The sequence below is a fragment of the Leptopilina heterotoma genome, unplaced genomic scaffold, assembly GCF_015476425.1.
Source record: "Leptopilina heterotoma isolate Lh14 unplaced genomic scaffold, ASM1547642v1 Lhet_167, whole genome shotgun sequence".
NCBI classification, from domain to species: Eukaryota; Metazoa; Arthropoda; class Insecta; order Hymenoptera; family Figitidae; genus Leptopilina; species Leptopilina heterotoma.
Genome location: NW_025110883.1, coordinates 986,216 through 1,001,598, shown reverse-complemented (window position 1 = coordinate 1,001,598; position 15,383 = coordinate 986,216). Strand labels below are relative to the sequence as shown.

Genomic DNA, 15,383 nt, shown 5'->3' with positions numbered 1-15,383 from the left:
TCTTGGCAAAGTTTCAATTTTTTTTAATACAATTTTAATCAAATTCCTCGAAAAATGTAATTATTTTTGAAAATTTTATTAAAATTCGTCAAAAGAATTCAATTATTTAAGAATTTATTAATAAAATTCTTTATGAGAATTCAATTTTAAGAAACATACAATAATTACTCAATAAATTGTTTTTTTTTGTATTTAAATAATTGAATTCTAGCAGAATTTTCAAATAAAAATAAATTTGAAAATTGATTTCAGTTAAAATTTTAGATTATAATTGAATAATATTAAATTATTAAATATTAAAAAATATTTGAAAAGGTTTCAAATTATAATCTTTTAAAATCTGAAACATTTAATTATTCAATAAATTATTTATTTGCATTTTATTTGTATTTAAATAATTAAATTCTCGTAGAATTTTCTAATAAAAATTTGATTTAAAAATCAATTTCAGTTAAAATTTGAGATAATAATTGAATTTTGGAGAAGATACAAATAATTGCAATTTTTAAAAATAATTAAGTTGTTAAATTTAAAAAAGGTTTGAATAATTGAAATTACGTAAAATTGAATATTGTTGTAATTATTAATTATTGTTGTACTTGTAATTATTGAATATTGGATTTGAAAATAAATTGTCGCAGAACTTTTTTGAAAATTATGAAAAATAATCGATTTAAAGAAGAATTTTAATTAAAAATTCTTGTAAATAATAATTGAATTGTAAATGATTTTATCTTCATGTTTTATAGTTATGAAAAAATTAATTTATCGTTTTAAAATAAATTCTCTTATTTGACTCGGATTGATTATATTTTTGTCGCAATAATTGGTCCGTAAAGTCTATATTTTTAAATAATTTAACTGGTTCGAGCCCTGAGATTGATATATTTGGTATAATAATATTTTTTTACTGTATAAATAAATATAATTTATATAAATATTTATTTATTCAACAAAACTATTATTTTAAAATTTTTAAATTGTCTCAAATTGTTTTTAGTTTAATAAATTACTTTATAGCTATAAATAATCATTTTGTTGTTTTGTTATCGAATTTATGTGGAGCTTTTTACTTTATATCTATAAATATGCCGCTTTAAATAATGGAGCTTTTGATCGTGAAAATGAAATTCCGATTGAAATTTGATTTGAATTTATTTTTTTCCAGTTGGACCGGTTCTCGTCATTAAAACACCGCCGGAGCTTTCAATCATGGAGAAAAATTTCACAAGAGTGAAACCAGGCGGTAGAGGATTTCCCACGAATTGTATCACCAGACATCACGTTGCCATCATCATTCCATTTCGCGATAGACCTCAACATTTGCAAACACTTCTTTACAATTTACATCCAATTCTACTGCGTCAGCAAATCGACTATCAAATTTTCATTGTCGAACAAGAAGGTGAGTTCTCACACAAAAATTTTTTCTATTTTTCTTTCTATGCAAAAACTATATTTTCTGGTTGAAAAGAATTTTCCTTTCAAAAGTAAATTTGATTCAAAAGTCTATCAATTCTTTTGATTCGAAAGTCTATCTATTCTTTTGATGCAAAAAAATTTGAATTTAGAGAAAAATCGACGGGGAAATTGAATTTAAAGGTAAAATTAGAAGAGGGAGTAATTCTGTGAAATGTTGCGATTGGAGAAGAAAAAAAATTGTAATTTTTGTCGGTCACAGTAATTTGGGAACATTACGGTTGAAATGCCTGAAAGACTTGTAATACCGGCTCGTAAATAGGAATGTATGACATCCTTTGCCACTAATCACTTTTGAAGTGGATTTTCCATTGGAGTTTGCGCCTGCATAAAGTCGAACATGGTCCCATCTTGATCAAGATCGCTTTCGACTCACCATGCTCAATTCAATTAGCACACTTCTACATCGATCCAGAGAGAGAGAGAGAGCACATTGCACAGTGTTGAATTCCCCAGTGTGTGGTTTGCTCTAGATTGCAATTTCAACCAATCGAATTAATGGATAGCACCTCCACAAATCCTTCTATTTTCCGAAAAGATAATTCCAAAAACCAGCGGAACTTTTGATGATATCAACAATTCTTGTTGAAAATTCAGCTGACTCAATTTATCAATTTTTATCAACCAACGTCACATTTTCCCCCAATTATGTGTTTTTCTTTATTTTCTAAACAGTTTTTCTGCAGATATCAAATTGAGATTCCTTTTTTTGATTGATTTTTTTTTGTTTTGATTCCTTTTTTCTCTCAATTTGATATCTGCAGAAAAACTGTGAATCTAGAGAATTTATTAAATTTTAATTTAGAAAATAAATTAAATATTTGATAATTTTAGACTTCGCACCCTTGAATTAATTTCAAAAAAGTAGCAAAAAGTAGCTATCGAAAAAATAAAATAGACGACCAAAACACTCGCTTTAGAATAACTTCACAAAACTTACAAAAATTCCATATTCTATATTTTATTTTCCTGATTTTTTCCTAATTTTCATAAAAAAATATTTACTTCTTTCTCATCCTGCTAATAAATTAAATTCCTGCTAAACGATTAATTTTATTATTCATGAAACAATTTAAATATTTATAAAAATAATTTAATTCTTGCGAAGAATTTTATACAAAATTTTAAATCATTCATTTCTTTCGACTAATTTTATGCAAAATTCTAATTTAAATAATTAAAGTCCTGAGAAATTTTTATTATTCATGAAAAGAATTAAATTCTTACGAATTCTTACGATTTTTACAAAAATTTTTTAAATAATTGAATTCTGTTTGGAAATTTTATAAAAATAGAAGAATCGAACAATTTAATTAAAATATTTGAAAATAATTGAATTTTTGTGAAAAATTCTAATATTTTTGCAAATGATTGAATTCTTCCAAAGAATTTTAAAAAAACATTTTTAAATAATTGATTTTTTTCAAAGATTAGAAATTAAATTTTTAAGAACAATTACATTTTTTGAGCAATTTCTGCAAAATTGGTATTAAAAATAATTGAAATCCTACGATGAATTTTATTATTTATAAAAATAATTGAATAATTGCTTAACATTTTATTAAAATTTTCAAAAATAATTGAATTCTTGTGATGAATATTGTTATTTATGAAAATAATTGAATTTTGCAAAGAATTTTATTAAAATGACTCAAAATAATTGAATTTTCAGGAATAATTTAGTTATTTATCGACATAATTGAATTCTTGGTAAGAATTTTATTAAAATCTAAAAGAATAATTGAATTATTTTTAAAAAAATGTAATTAAAATTGTATATTTAATAATTGATTTCTTTCAAACAATTTTTAAAAAATTTTTAAAAATAATTGAATTGTTGCAAAAATTTTATTAAAATGTTTAACAAGAATTGAATTTCTGTGAAAAATTTTGTTATTTTTGAAAATAATTGAATTCTTGTGATGAATATTGTTATTTATGAAAATAATTGGATTTTGCAAAGAATTTGATTAAAATCCCTCAAAATAATTAAATTTTCGGGAATAATTTTATTATTTATCGACATAATTGAATTACTAAACTACTATTGAATGAATGCTAAGAGAATTTAAAACTACCAGAGATTAAAACAACCAACGAAGGAAAGAAGCAAAAATTTCAATCTTATCACCGGTTTAATTTTAAACTATACCTAAAACTACCTTTGATTTAAAATAGCAAAAGTTAAAACTACTGTTCAAAATGATTGTTTGTAAAAAAAAAAGTTATTGATTGTAACAACCAAGAAACGAAAATATCATTAGAGACAAAATAGCAAGAAAGAAAAGCAACAAACCAAAAAATGCGAATTATTATTATGCAGATACTAAAGATTTGATTTCCATACAACTTAGTTAGAAAACTGGTGTTTTCTTTCGAAATATATATATTCTAATTGTGGAAGTACCGAGGAAAAGAAAAAAAAAAGTAGAGACCGATTTTCCCATAAGTCGAAACCATTATAAGACACGAAGTCCATTTTGCATAGCGATCGAAGAGTATTATCCATTTAGCGAAACTCGATGAATAATTCAAAGCAGCTCCCTAACCAAATAGGTTTGCCATTTCCAAGTTAACATTTCTCAAGTTTGTCGATGTCCAAACCTAAACGCTCCAGTTATTTAGTCAAGTCTTCTGCACGGAATATCAATTTTCTTTATCTTAAAACCATAAAGATATTTAATCTCAACCCCATTCGCTGTCGTTCTGCATTTTATTTTCTATATCTTTGCATTTCATTGTTTTCATTTCCCTAAAATCATTTTTCAAATTTCTTATTCTCTTCGACTTTTTTTGCTTCTTCGGTTATTCTTTTACTAAAATTATTTTATCTTTCCTTCAAAAAAATTTATTTTTAATAAATTTATTGTGTTATTGTTTTGTTATCGAGTATGGTTATTGTGGTATATTTACTAGACCGAAGGATGGGGAATTTTTTGGAAAAAAAAATTTCAGTTGGGACAATTTTTACTTAATTGAAATTTGAATTAGAAAAATTTTAATTCCGGCGAATTATTATTTGGGAAAATTTCTATTTAGACAGATTTTTATTCAGTAGAGCTTTTTTTAATACAATTTTCAATCGAATTTAATTTTTATTGCGGAAACACTCATTTAGACGAATTATTATTTAGTAGAATTTTTTTATTCGGACTTTTCGTTTAAAAGAATGTAAAAAATTTTTTTTTAATAATTCTATTTAAATGAATATTTATTACAAAGAATTTTCAATTAACAAAACTTAACGTTTATAGAAATTTTATTTCACTGAGTGTAAAGTAGTTTTTTCTTTAAAAAAGCTTCAATTTTGTAGATTTACTTCTCCTTTCTCTCCGATAAGAAAAATATTTATTTTCACTTCCAATATTTTAAAAAAGAGAAAAAAAAGTTTAATTTTTTAAAAAGAACAGGAAATTGAAATTTCACAAAGAAATCTTGAAAAATTCAATACCAATTTAGAAAAAAGAATAAAAATCTTGTTGACATGCTTATTATTCAAGTGCTTTGTTGTAAAAAGCGTCTAGCAGTCTATAATACGTGTCGAAAGTTTGTTTACAAGAAAGATTAAACTTTATTAAAGGAAGATAAACAAGAGCGGGAAAAGAGAAAAGAGAGGATGAGGAGAAAAAAGGGAGAGGGGTGAAGCAAAATCTTGTGAGGTTTTTACGTAAAAGGGTTGAAGTTGTGCTTCTATAGTTTCTTGCAGGTACTGCATTGCGGTTCCTTTATAGACAAGATATAGAAGAGAAAATTGACGTTAATAACGATTTAATTTAATCCTTGTAATAGCACAACTCTGGTTTTTTACCAATTCTTCGAAAAAATAATTTTCTTTGTCTAGTATTTAATAATTTATTTTATTATTATTATTTTTTTTTGAAAAGGGAGAAACGATTTTTTTTATTTACATGTAACGTTACATGTGTATAAAATAAATTTCATCAAATAGCACTCTAGTTAAATTTATACTGTCGCACTTGAAATTGCGACATAATTTTGAATTTCAAATGTTGCTAGACATTTGAGATTAAGGCCAAGTCAGAAACGACGAATCCTCTCTTTACATAATTGCTTTGGCTTGCATATTTTAACAAAAGGAGTGAAAAAACTAAAATGCTATTCGAGTTAAAAAATTTTAAATTATCAGAGGAACGGTGTTTTTTTAGGATGAGGGCACTGTTATTTTTAAGTTATGCAACTTGACAGTTTATGCTAATTTTTATTTCGCTGGTAATTCTCGACATGTTTTGATAATATCTTCTAGTTCAAAATGTTGTGATTTGAATTTAAATCAATTACTAAATTTTCAATTAATTAATTTAAACTCAACTTTTTGTGATTTTAATTTTAATTTCTATTCGTTTTAATTAAAAAAGATCGATCTTTGAAATACAGTATTTCAGTTTTTTTGTATTTTGTAAACTCTGGTTGTTTTAATTTTTTGTACTAAGAGTTTATTTTTTATATTTTTAAACATTTTTACTTTACACAAAGACTGAATTGTAAATTTTCGATAATTCTGTTTTCTTTTATTTTATCTCCGTAAAAAAGCGATGTATAATGAAATTGTCAACATTTAAAATTTATAGCGTTTGAGAAACTACAATTAATTAAAAGGAGTGATCGAAACTTTCAACAATTGAATGTACTAACAATTGAAACTGCAAGCAATTGAATTGGAGAGAAAGGGAGTTTGAAAACGATTTATCTGACTGAGATTGTGAGGTTTGTATTCGAGGAGGTTTTGTTATCCAAGATTAACATTCGACTACTCAGTTCGTGTTTTCAACGTTTATGTGTATAGCTATAGTCACAAGAGGGTTAAGTGAGGTGCAAAGTTCAATGAAACGTCTTTAATATTGCATATAGAGAGGAGGTTTCGTTTCCTTTGCTTCGATATAAGTTTCCTCATCATTCTTGAAGGATTACTAGACTGTATTTAATAAATCTAGTGTTGAAATTGTTACTAGTAGTAAAAGTCAGACTTATTTTCTCTGAATATGTTCCGAAATCAGTAGTAGAGGTCAATATTGGTCAGACTCGACGAATGGTGTTGTAATTAGTGGAAAAATTGACAAAATTACTAGTAGTAATTTTGAAATTAGTAGAAACGAGTAGAAAGTAGTAAAAACTAGTCGAAAGTAGTACAAATTTTGTCCACATTATTGAAGTAACAAAAATATTTCAGTCAGACAAGAAAAGAATAAATTTCATGCGCAATATCAGTAGTAGAAGACAATTTAAATTAGACAAAAATAATTCCCATTTTACAATCACTGATGGCAGCCGAACACAACATTAATTATTTAGAATTCTCAAAATTTCCACAGTGGAAAAAGTCATTTCTAGCCAGACTAAATGCCAGATTAAATGCTATTAATTTTAAATACCACTAGTAAGTGACGTTTACAATCGGAGAAAACATGTGAAATTATTTTTTCTCACGTTACAGTGATAGAAGAATGTTTTAGTCAGACAGGAAGATAAAATATTTATTTTCACTCGAGCAAGAGTAGTGAAAGTCAATATTGGTCAGACAGAATTTATAAACTCTAAGTAAAAATTAACTCGAGTTGGACGCAGATAATTTTTTTTCAATTTCTACGACAGTTGAATGTCATATTCCATCAGACAAAGTATTTTAATTTCTTATTATGTTTAAATGTCAGTGGTGAAGATCAATAATTGTCAGACAAAAATGTAAAAGTATTTTTTCAAGAATTGGAAAATTATTAAGTTTTACTGAGACTGAAGGATGAGAATTATTGAAATGAAAATTATCATCAGTGGTAGAGGTCAATATTGGTCAGACTAAATTTATTTCGGAATTAAGTAGTAAAAGTCAATGTGAAGTCAGCGACATAAACTACCAATTTTCGAAAAGAGAATAAGAAAGTCATTTTTAAATAATTAAACTTGTTTTACTTTTGGAAATTTTAACTTAAGTAAAAAATAGTAAAAGTCAACCATATAGTCAGACTAAAGCAATACTTGTTGTCAAGTAGCAGTAAAAGTAACAAATAGTCTTGTACGAAAAAAAGGATAAATTTTCTCTCAAAATTTAAAATTATTCCAATTTAGAAAAACAGTAGTAAGATCAGAGTTTAGTCAGACAATTGTTAAGGCTATAATTTTGTCCTAGCAGTAGATATAGATACTTCTAGTCAGACAATTACTATCTTTTAGTTATTTTAGCTCTTGATTTAAGTACAATTAAAACATATTTTTGTCTGACTAAAACTATCCTCTACTACTGAAAATTCAAAATTTAACCCGAATAATCTAATGTAACCGAATAATTTATTAATAATAATAAAAAAATCTTTATTTTTACTACTTTCAATCAGATATAATTTTATTTTACAAGTTTTATTTTTTTTTATATTTTCAAACAGTGATAAATTGTAATTTTACACTCGTAGTTTTTTCAAACTCATGCTCCTTGGCAAATAAGTAGTAAAGTTTCATTTAAGTCAGACAAATGATTCTACAGTTTCCATTTTATTATTTCAGTGAGTATCAAATTTCTTTTTTTCTAAAATAAAACTTTATTTCCAATTCTTGAATTAAAGAAAATTAATGAAATCGACTTTTCGAAGATAAATTATCCCGATGTCAGCACACACACATTGTGTACCATGATAATCGTTATTCTTCATTGATCCAGACAGGGATGCTGAGGCAATATTGTCTTTCTTCTAAACCGAAAATTTCAAATTTTCTTTTGTATTGACTCATCTAGTGAATCATTATGACTTATAATGACGTTCTCATGTCATAATTTATAAAACAATTATAAGTGTCATAATAATTCGAAAATATGAATTAATTTAAAATTTTTAAAAAATAGAGCGAAAATAAATAAAAACTTTGATTATTTTGAGACGACATTGAAAGAAATATACTCACTATTTTTCGAGGTGTAAACAAAAATACTCTTCTAAAGAGAAGAATAAAGAAAATACAAGCAGAATTTCCGATATATACATACAACTGAACTATAGTAAATAAATTGGAAGCGTTTAAATTTCAAATATACGTGAATCGAATTTCGAAAGAGTTAAATAACCAAACCATTTACTTCGATATCTTTAAACTCACTCATGTGGAAATAAAAGATTAAAATCATTTCTTTTAATTAACAAATGATCTTTTTTTTATTTAATTATTATGTTTTCGCTTATCTTTTTTTTTGGTTTTTCATTGAAATGGAGTAATTAAAAAAATATATTGAAAATTTTTCAATATTTTTTTAATTACTCCATTTGTTAGAAAATTCGATAAAAAAAATAAATTAAATTTTAAAAAAGTAAAATGGTTGAAAATTATTAAATTTTAAAAATATTTTCTGATGGTTGAATAAAAAATAAATGAAAAAAAAATTTGGAAAATATTTTTTTATGTCGGTATAAAAAAGTGGAAAAAATAAATTAAAAATTTAAACAATATTCTTTTTTATTGTTAAATATAAAGTTGTAAAAGCATCGAAAATCTCGAAAAATCAAATCGAGATTAAAAAAACTAAAAGAAAATAAAAAAAATACTGTTTTAATAGAAAATAGAAAAAACTAAAGATAATTTAAAAAATCGTTTTTTATTGTAAACGTAAAATAAAAGTAATTAATTATTTGAACAGCAGAGATTAGAAACATTTAAAACAATGTCTTTAATTTTTTTATACGCTGAAAATTCAATTTATAGGAATGTTCAATTATTTCTTTCACAAAATTAGATTCAAAGAAAAGAGAAAAAAAGGCAAATTTCATTATATATGTGGTAAAGATAAAAGAAAAAAGAAAAAAAATAACAGCTGACTTTGTTATATGGTAAAAGTAAGGAAAAGAAAAATACTTGATTTTTGTCGGTGAAAAAAAGTTAATGGCGTTTCCGCAGATGTTTCTTCTTGTGTGTAGGAGAGATTTTTCGTTTCCGGAGATGTGTCTTCTTTTCGTCTCTTTGAAAGTCCCTGCGAGTGACGGCGGTTTCACGAATTGTGCACAAAAACTTGTAATGTGTAGGAAATTACGTTGAGGCTAAAGGTTGATAAGACATCTAGAACGACGGTTTTGCAAATATACTGCACACATGATTAACGAGCAAAACTTTGCCTGTGCTTTGCCACCAAGCAGAAAATTATATACATATACATATATAAATATATATACAACGAGTCCAAAGACTCGTAGCTTCAATGAAATTTCATTAAATATTTCTTAACAGTTTTTTTTAGTAATTACCTTCCTTAAAAAATACTAAAATAGTAAAAGATTTTCAAAAGAAAAATTATTATCTTTACAGTTTTCCTACTAAGGATATCAAATTGAGACAAAAAACGAATCAAAAGTGTTGTGTTTTTAATAAATGAAGATGCTATAGATCAGTAGTAAAAGTCAATTGAAGTCAGACTGTGTATATAAAATTACAAACTGATTGTAAAAATGAGGGTAATTCCAGTAGTTTCAGTCAATTATAGTCAGACAAAATGTTTTAAAATATTTTTTCACTACTTGCAGTAGAAAAAAAATTTATAGTCAGATTGAACGTTACTTTTGCTTTTGATATATCAAAATTGAGTTATAACTCAAGATCAGTAGTAGAAGTCAATATTAGTCAGACTGGATTATTGGCATTATAAGTAGTAAAAATGATTGTTTCTACGTCTAACTAAAATGGTATCTATCTACTGCAGAAAAAATTGTAACACTACTTAATGTCTGACTTAACATCTACTTTTACTACTGATCGTTTTTCTACATTGAAATGAAATTTTTTCTATTTTACATTAATTTTTTCTTACTAATTTACAATTTTATAAATTATGTCTGACCAAAATTTATTTCTACTACTGATTATTAAAAAATGTTCTCTGATAAAAATAATTTTAAATTAATTTTAATTAATTTTAATAAAATTCTAATAAATATTTTAAACTTTAAATTTACTATAAATATAAACAGAAAAAAAAAATTTATTTTTTAGCCACTAAAGTATATCATGAAATTTCTTCTGCTGAAAAATATTTTTTCATCAGAAAATATTTCTTCATTTGCTCTAAAAAAAGAAATCTAAAAATAGTATATTAGTTGAATGTCGGAAGATTTTTCTGAGGAAGCTTTTTATGCTTCCTCTCTCTCTCTCTTGCACGTTGAAATTGTGTAGGTCACGTGGTTAGGAAAAAAAAACTTGGCAATCTTCTACTACCTACGGCCCAGTTTATCAAGACTTCTTGGACACCATGTTCTAGGATAAGGAATTTCATGATAAAACTTTAAGGCACTAAATTAGAACAGTATTTTGTAAACTTATAAGTGATGTTCTTTTCTCAAGTTTTCCTCATTTATGCAACGATTATAAAAAATTACAGCATGAGAAAATGTAAAAGTTTAAAAAGTATCCACTTGAAAGTCAAACCGATAAACTTTTATATATTCTTTGGATGAATTATATTCGAGGAAATTGTCTTCGCAGGAAGAAAAGAAATTTTTTTTCGAGTCCATTGAGAGAGGAAAATAAAATTGGCTGTTTAATGGAAATATTTCAAAACGACGTGAATGTTTGTTTTCTGAAACCAATACTAATTTTTTTATTAATTAATTAATTCCTTAACTTTTTGCTTTTGAATTAGTAAATTCAATTAATTTTACTAATAAATTATTTCTACTATTTTTTTTGGTAAAAATGTACTAATTCAAAAGCAAAAAATAAGTCACTCATTCAAATTTTAAACAAATTTGTAAACATTTTTTACCAATTCAAATTTACAGAGTTCAATAATCTGTTCAATAAATTTAAATAATTTATTTGTCTTTTTATAAAAAAAAATGGTTAAATTTCGAATAATTTATGTTTGAATGGAAAATAAAATTTTATAAAAATTCAATTTGTAGGTACGGAGGCATTCAATCGTGCAATGCTGATGAATGTGGGCTACAAGGAAGCTCTGAAGGAGAGATCATTTGATTGTTTCATTTTTCACGACGTCGATCTGCTTCCCGAGGACGATCGAAATCTCTACAATTGTCCCGAGCAACCAAGACACATGTCTGTCGCAATAGATAAATTTAAATACCGGTAAGTATTCTTTTTTCTCTTTCAAAATTTGATCAACGAATTTTTTCAAAGAATTTTATCGAAAAATTTGATAATAATAGAATTCCTTCGAAGAATTTTATTATTTAGGAAAATAATTCAATTCTGACGAAGAATTTTGATAAAATTTTTAAAAATTCTAATTAAATTCTTTTTGAAGAATTTCTTTGAATTTTTTTTTTTAAATAATGGAGTTTTTTTTAACAATTTTAGTTAAAATTTTTTAAATAATTGAATTTTATGAAGAATTTCTTTTAAGTTTTTTAAATAATCGTGTTTGTTAATAATTGAAATTGAACATTTCATTATTGAATTTTATTAAAATTTTAAAAAATAATATGTTCGTGAAATTTTATTAAAATTTTGTTTAAAAATAATTGAATTTTTGCAGAAAATTTTACTATTCGTAAAAATAATTGAATTCTTACGAAGAATGTTATTATTTATGAAAATAATTGAATTGTTACAAAGAATTTTTCTAAAATTTTTAAAATTAATGAACAAGAATAATCAATTAGTGAATTAGTTAATAATTGAATTTGTTTAAAGTTTGAATCTGAAAGTATTCAAAAATTCATATTTGAAAATAAAAAATTTGGTAATTTGCATAATAATAATAAGTTGAATATCACGTTCCGCGCCTAAAATTTGCTAGTAATTTAATAAATTATTTCCATATTCTATTTTTTAATAATATGTGTAATTAATTTAATCCTAATATTTTTTTATCTAATAATAAAATAAAGAAAGAATAGGGAAAAATTGAAATTGGAATTAGGAAATTTTCGGTAAAGTAAAACTTTCATGTGAAAGCAAAGTTTAATACATTTTAGATTAGTTGTTACTCAAAATTTTAATATTTTATTTATTTATTTATTCAGTTTAGTCGGGCAAAATAAAGTTTGCAAAATGGAAATTATTTTTTAATTCTTTTTCTCTAATTTTTGTTTTTAAGTATAAAAATAAATATTTACATATTTATTACCTATTCATCTACTAATTTTGATGATTATTTGCAGATTACCTTACGCTGATTTATTTGGCGGAGTTTCAGCCATGACCAAAGAACACTTTAAATTGGTGAATGGATTTAGTAACGTATTTTCCGGTTGGGGTGGAGAAGATGACGATATGGCGAATCGTATAAAAGCTCATGGACTTCGAATTTCTCGTTATCCGGCAAATATTGCTCGATATAAAATGCTTAATCACAAAAAGGAGAAGGCCAATCCAAAGAGGTATTTTTCCCCTCTATTTCTCTTTTTCGCATACATTAAAACATATTTCTGATTATTTCAAAAAACTTTAAAACTTCCATTCAATTTTAAATCCTATTTAATTTCTATTTTAAAAAAATCAATTCAGAATAAAAAATATTTGTAGAAAATTAAAAAAAAATTATGATTTTAGGTACGAATTTCTAAAAACAGGAAAGAAGAGATTTGCCACTGATGGCTTATCGAATTTAAAGTACGAGCTGAGAGACAAGCAAAAACCAAAACTATACACTTGGTTGCTGGTAAGACTGAAGACACTTCAGCCCAGCTGATGGCAACATTGGATCGGGTAAAATGTTTTTTTTTACCTCAAAAGTCCAAACAATCTTTTTTCAACTTTTTTTATGCTGCAAAACAAGTTTTTGTGTGTAACTGTACATATTTATATATATAGAGAGAGAAAGAGATGAGATTTTTTGGAAAATTCTTTTTCAAGAAACATCCAATTTTTAGCACTTGAAAAAGAATTTTCAAAACCAAAGTAAAATTTGGTTTTAAAAATTTCGATATTACGAGAAGATTGATTCTATTCTTAAAAAAAGGACACTGATAAATTACGTAACAATTTTATTAAATCATTTCGGATTTAAAAATCCAATTATTAAATAATGAATATTAAATTTTTTTCTATAAATGTAATTAAATCGTAAATTATTATTTTTTTTAAAATAATAATATATAGTAAACTAATTTTTACTGACAAACAGTAATTTGATTAATAGAAATAATAATTTCACGATTACTAATTGTATTTATAATTTAATTTATGATTATTATAATTTATTATTAATTATAATACTTACATAGTAGTAATAAAAATCAAATAATAATTATTTAATTAGTAATGCACTTTATTGAGTGGAAAAATTGTTGTTGCATAATTTGTAAGAATAAAATTTAATTAATTTATTTTTTTACATTACAAGTAAAAAAATAATTTGAAACTATTAATAGGTGAAAAAGAAAAGTTGTTACGTAATTTATTGATAGACCCCCCTTCGCTCTCCCCTTAAGAATAGTTTTAACGATGAGTGATAATGCACGTCTCGAATGAAGTTAAGAATTTTTTCGTGATATATTTGTATGCGCGTGTTCCAGCACTTTGTTAAACAAAACACTGGTGAAAGATTTGTAGATTGGATTTAAAAAGAAAACAGTGTAAATGAAAAAATAGGCACTGATGGTTTCGAGTAATAAGGAAGGAGACGAAACGAAGAAAAAAGAATTTAAAAATTTTTTCCATTTGTAAAATATGTTTTTAATTTGAATTTTATGGAAAAAAGAAGAAAAGAACGCACGTATTTTATATATTTTTTTATTGATAGAGGCATTTCAGTACTTCTAAATTAATAATCGAATTTTAATTATAGCTATATATATATGTATATTACCTCATATATTTATAGTAGACTTGATATATTTTTCAATTGAAAATATTTGTTACAAAATTTTCGCTCTCTTGTTAATATTTTTTTACGGAGCCTGTTAATTTTTCAAAAATTGTAAATTCTTTTTATTTTGACTTTATTACTTTGTTGGTAAAATTATCAAAAAAAGGAAAAGTTTATAGTTCTTTTTTCTTTTTTATTCTAAATTTTTTAATTCTGTATTTTGTTAAATTGTATTCACTCGTTTTGTTTTTAAAAATGTTATCGATGAAAGTAAACAAAAATTGCATTTGTAATCTATAATTTTTATATTTTAAAAATATAATCGATAGGAACTGAAAATATAGGAAGAGATTTCTTTTGTTTTAATTCTGCGTTTATGGAAAGGAAGAAAAATAATCATTCATCTCTCTTCTTGAAATGTAATAAATTTCTAATGATTAGTTTACGAATACAGGGATGATATACTTATAAATTTTAGAATAGATTAGATTAATTTAATCGAATTTCTCAAAATAATGTTAATAGTATTTGGAATTTAAATTTTACAAATTGCAATATTTAACTTTTTTGATATGAATGTTTTAGATTCTTTTTTTGTTTTAATTTGAAATTTGTATTCTTTAATCAATTTTTAGTTTCAACTAGAAAATTGAATCTCCGTTTTGATAAAACATTTTAATTAATTATTATTTGTAAATTATAATTTATTTAATATTTAAATCCAATGGGAAAGTAATTGTCTTCAATAGAGTTAATTCTATATTTTCTCATTTTTATATTATTTTGTCTCTTTTATTAAAACAATTTTTAACAGATCAAGGTTTTCCTCTAAATGAACAAAAAATAGTCAAAAATTTTAAATAGAAAATTTTAATTACTGTATAGGTAGTTTTTATAGAATTTTTTTTAACTATTTTCGTTTTTGAATTTTCTTTTGAATCTCAAATACAAAATTACAATTAATAATTCATTTTATTGAAATAGTTGGTCTAATTAATAAATTACTTTGATTTATTAATTTACAATAAATATAGATTTATTTTTTAAATTCCTTTTCAAACATACATTTCATGTTGTCTGTAATTATGAAAGTATTGATAAAACCGTAAGTCTAGCCAATTTTGATAAAAAATGAAGTAATAAACAA

General features: G+C 24.3%; 1 protein-coding gene across 3 annotated transcripts in view; it reads left to right on the top strand.

Moving 5' to 3' along the window:
- The window catches only part of LOC122499330 (beta-1,4-N-acetylgalactosaminyltransferase bre-4-like), a 78,672-nt gene extending 65,225 nt beyond the window's left edge, over window positions 1–13,447 (top strand). For all 3 annotated transcript variants that reach the window (XM_043607616.1, XM_043607614.1, XM_043607615.1), the window contains 4 exons: window positions 1,169–1,405; window positions 11,367–11,550; window positions 12,588–12,806; window positions 12,979–13,447. In XM_043607616.1, the coding sequence (XP_043463551.1) occupies window positions 1,169–1,405; window positions 11,367–11,550; window positions 12,588–12,806; window positions 12,979–13,117 (779 nt within the window). In that variant the 3' untranslated portion in view covers window positions 13,118–13,447. The remainder of the gene's footprint in view (window positions 1–1,168; window positions 1,406–11,366; window positions 11,551–12,587; window positions 12,807–12,978) is intronic.
- The last annotated feature ends 1,936 nt before the right edge of the window (window positions 13,448–15,383 follow it).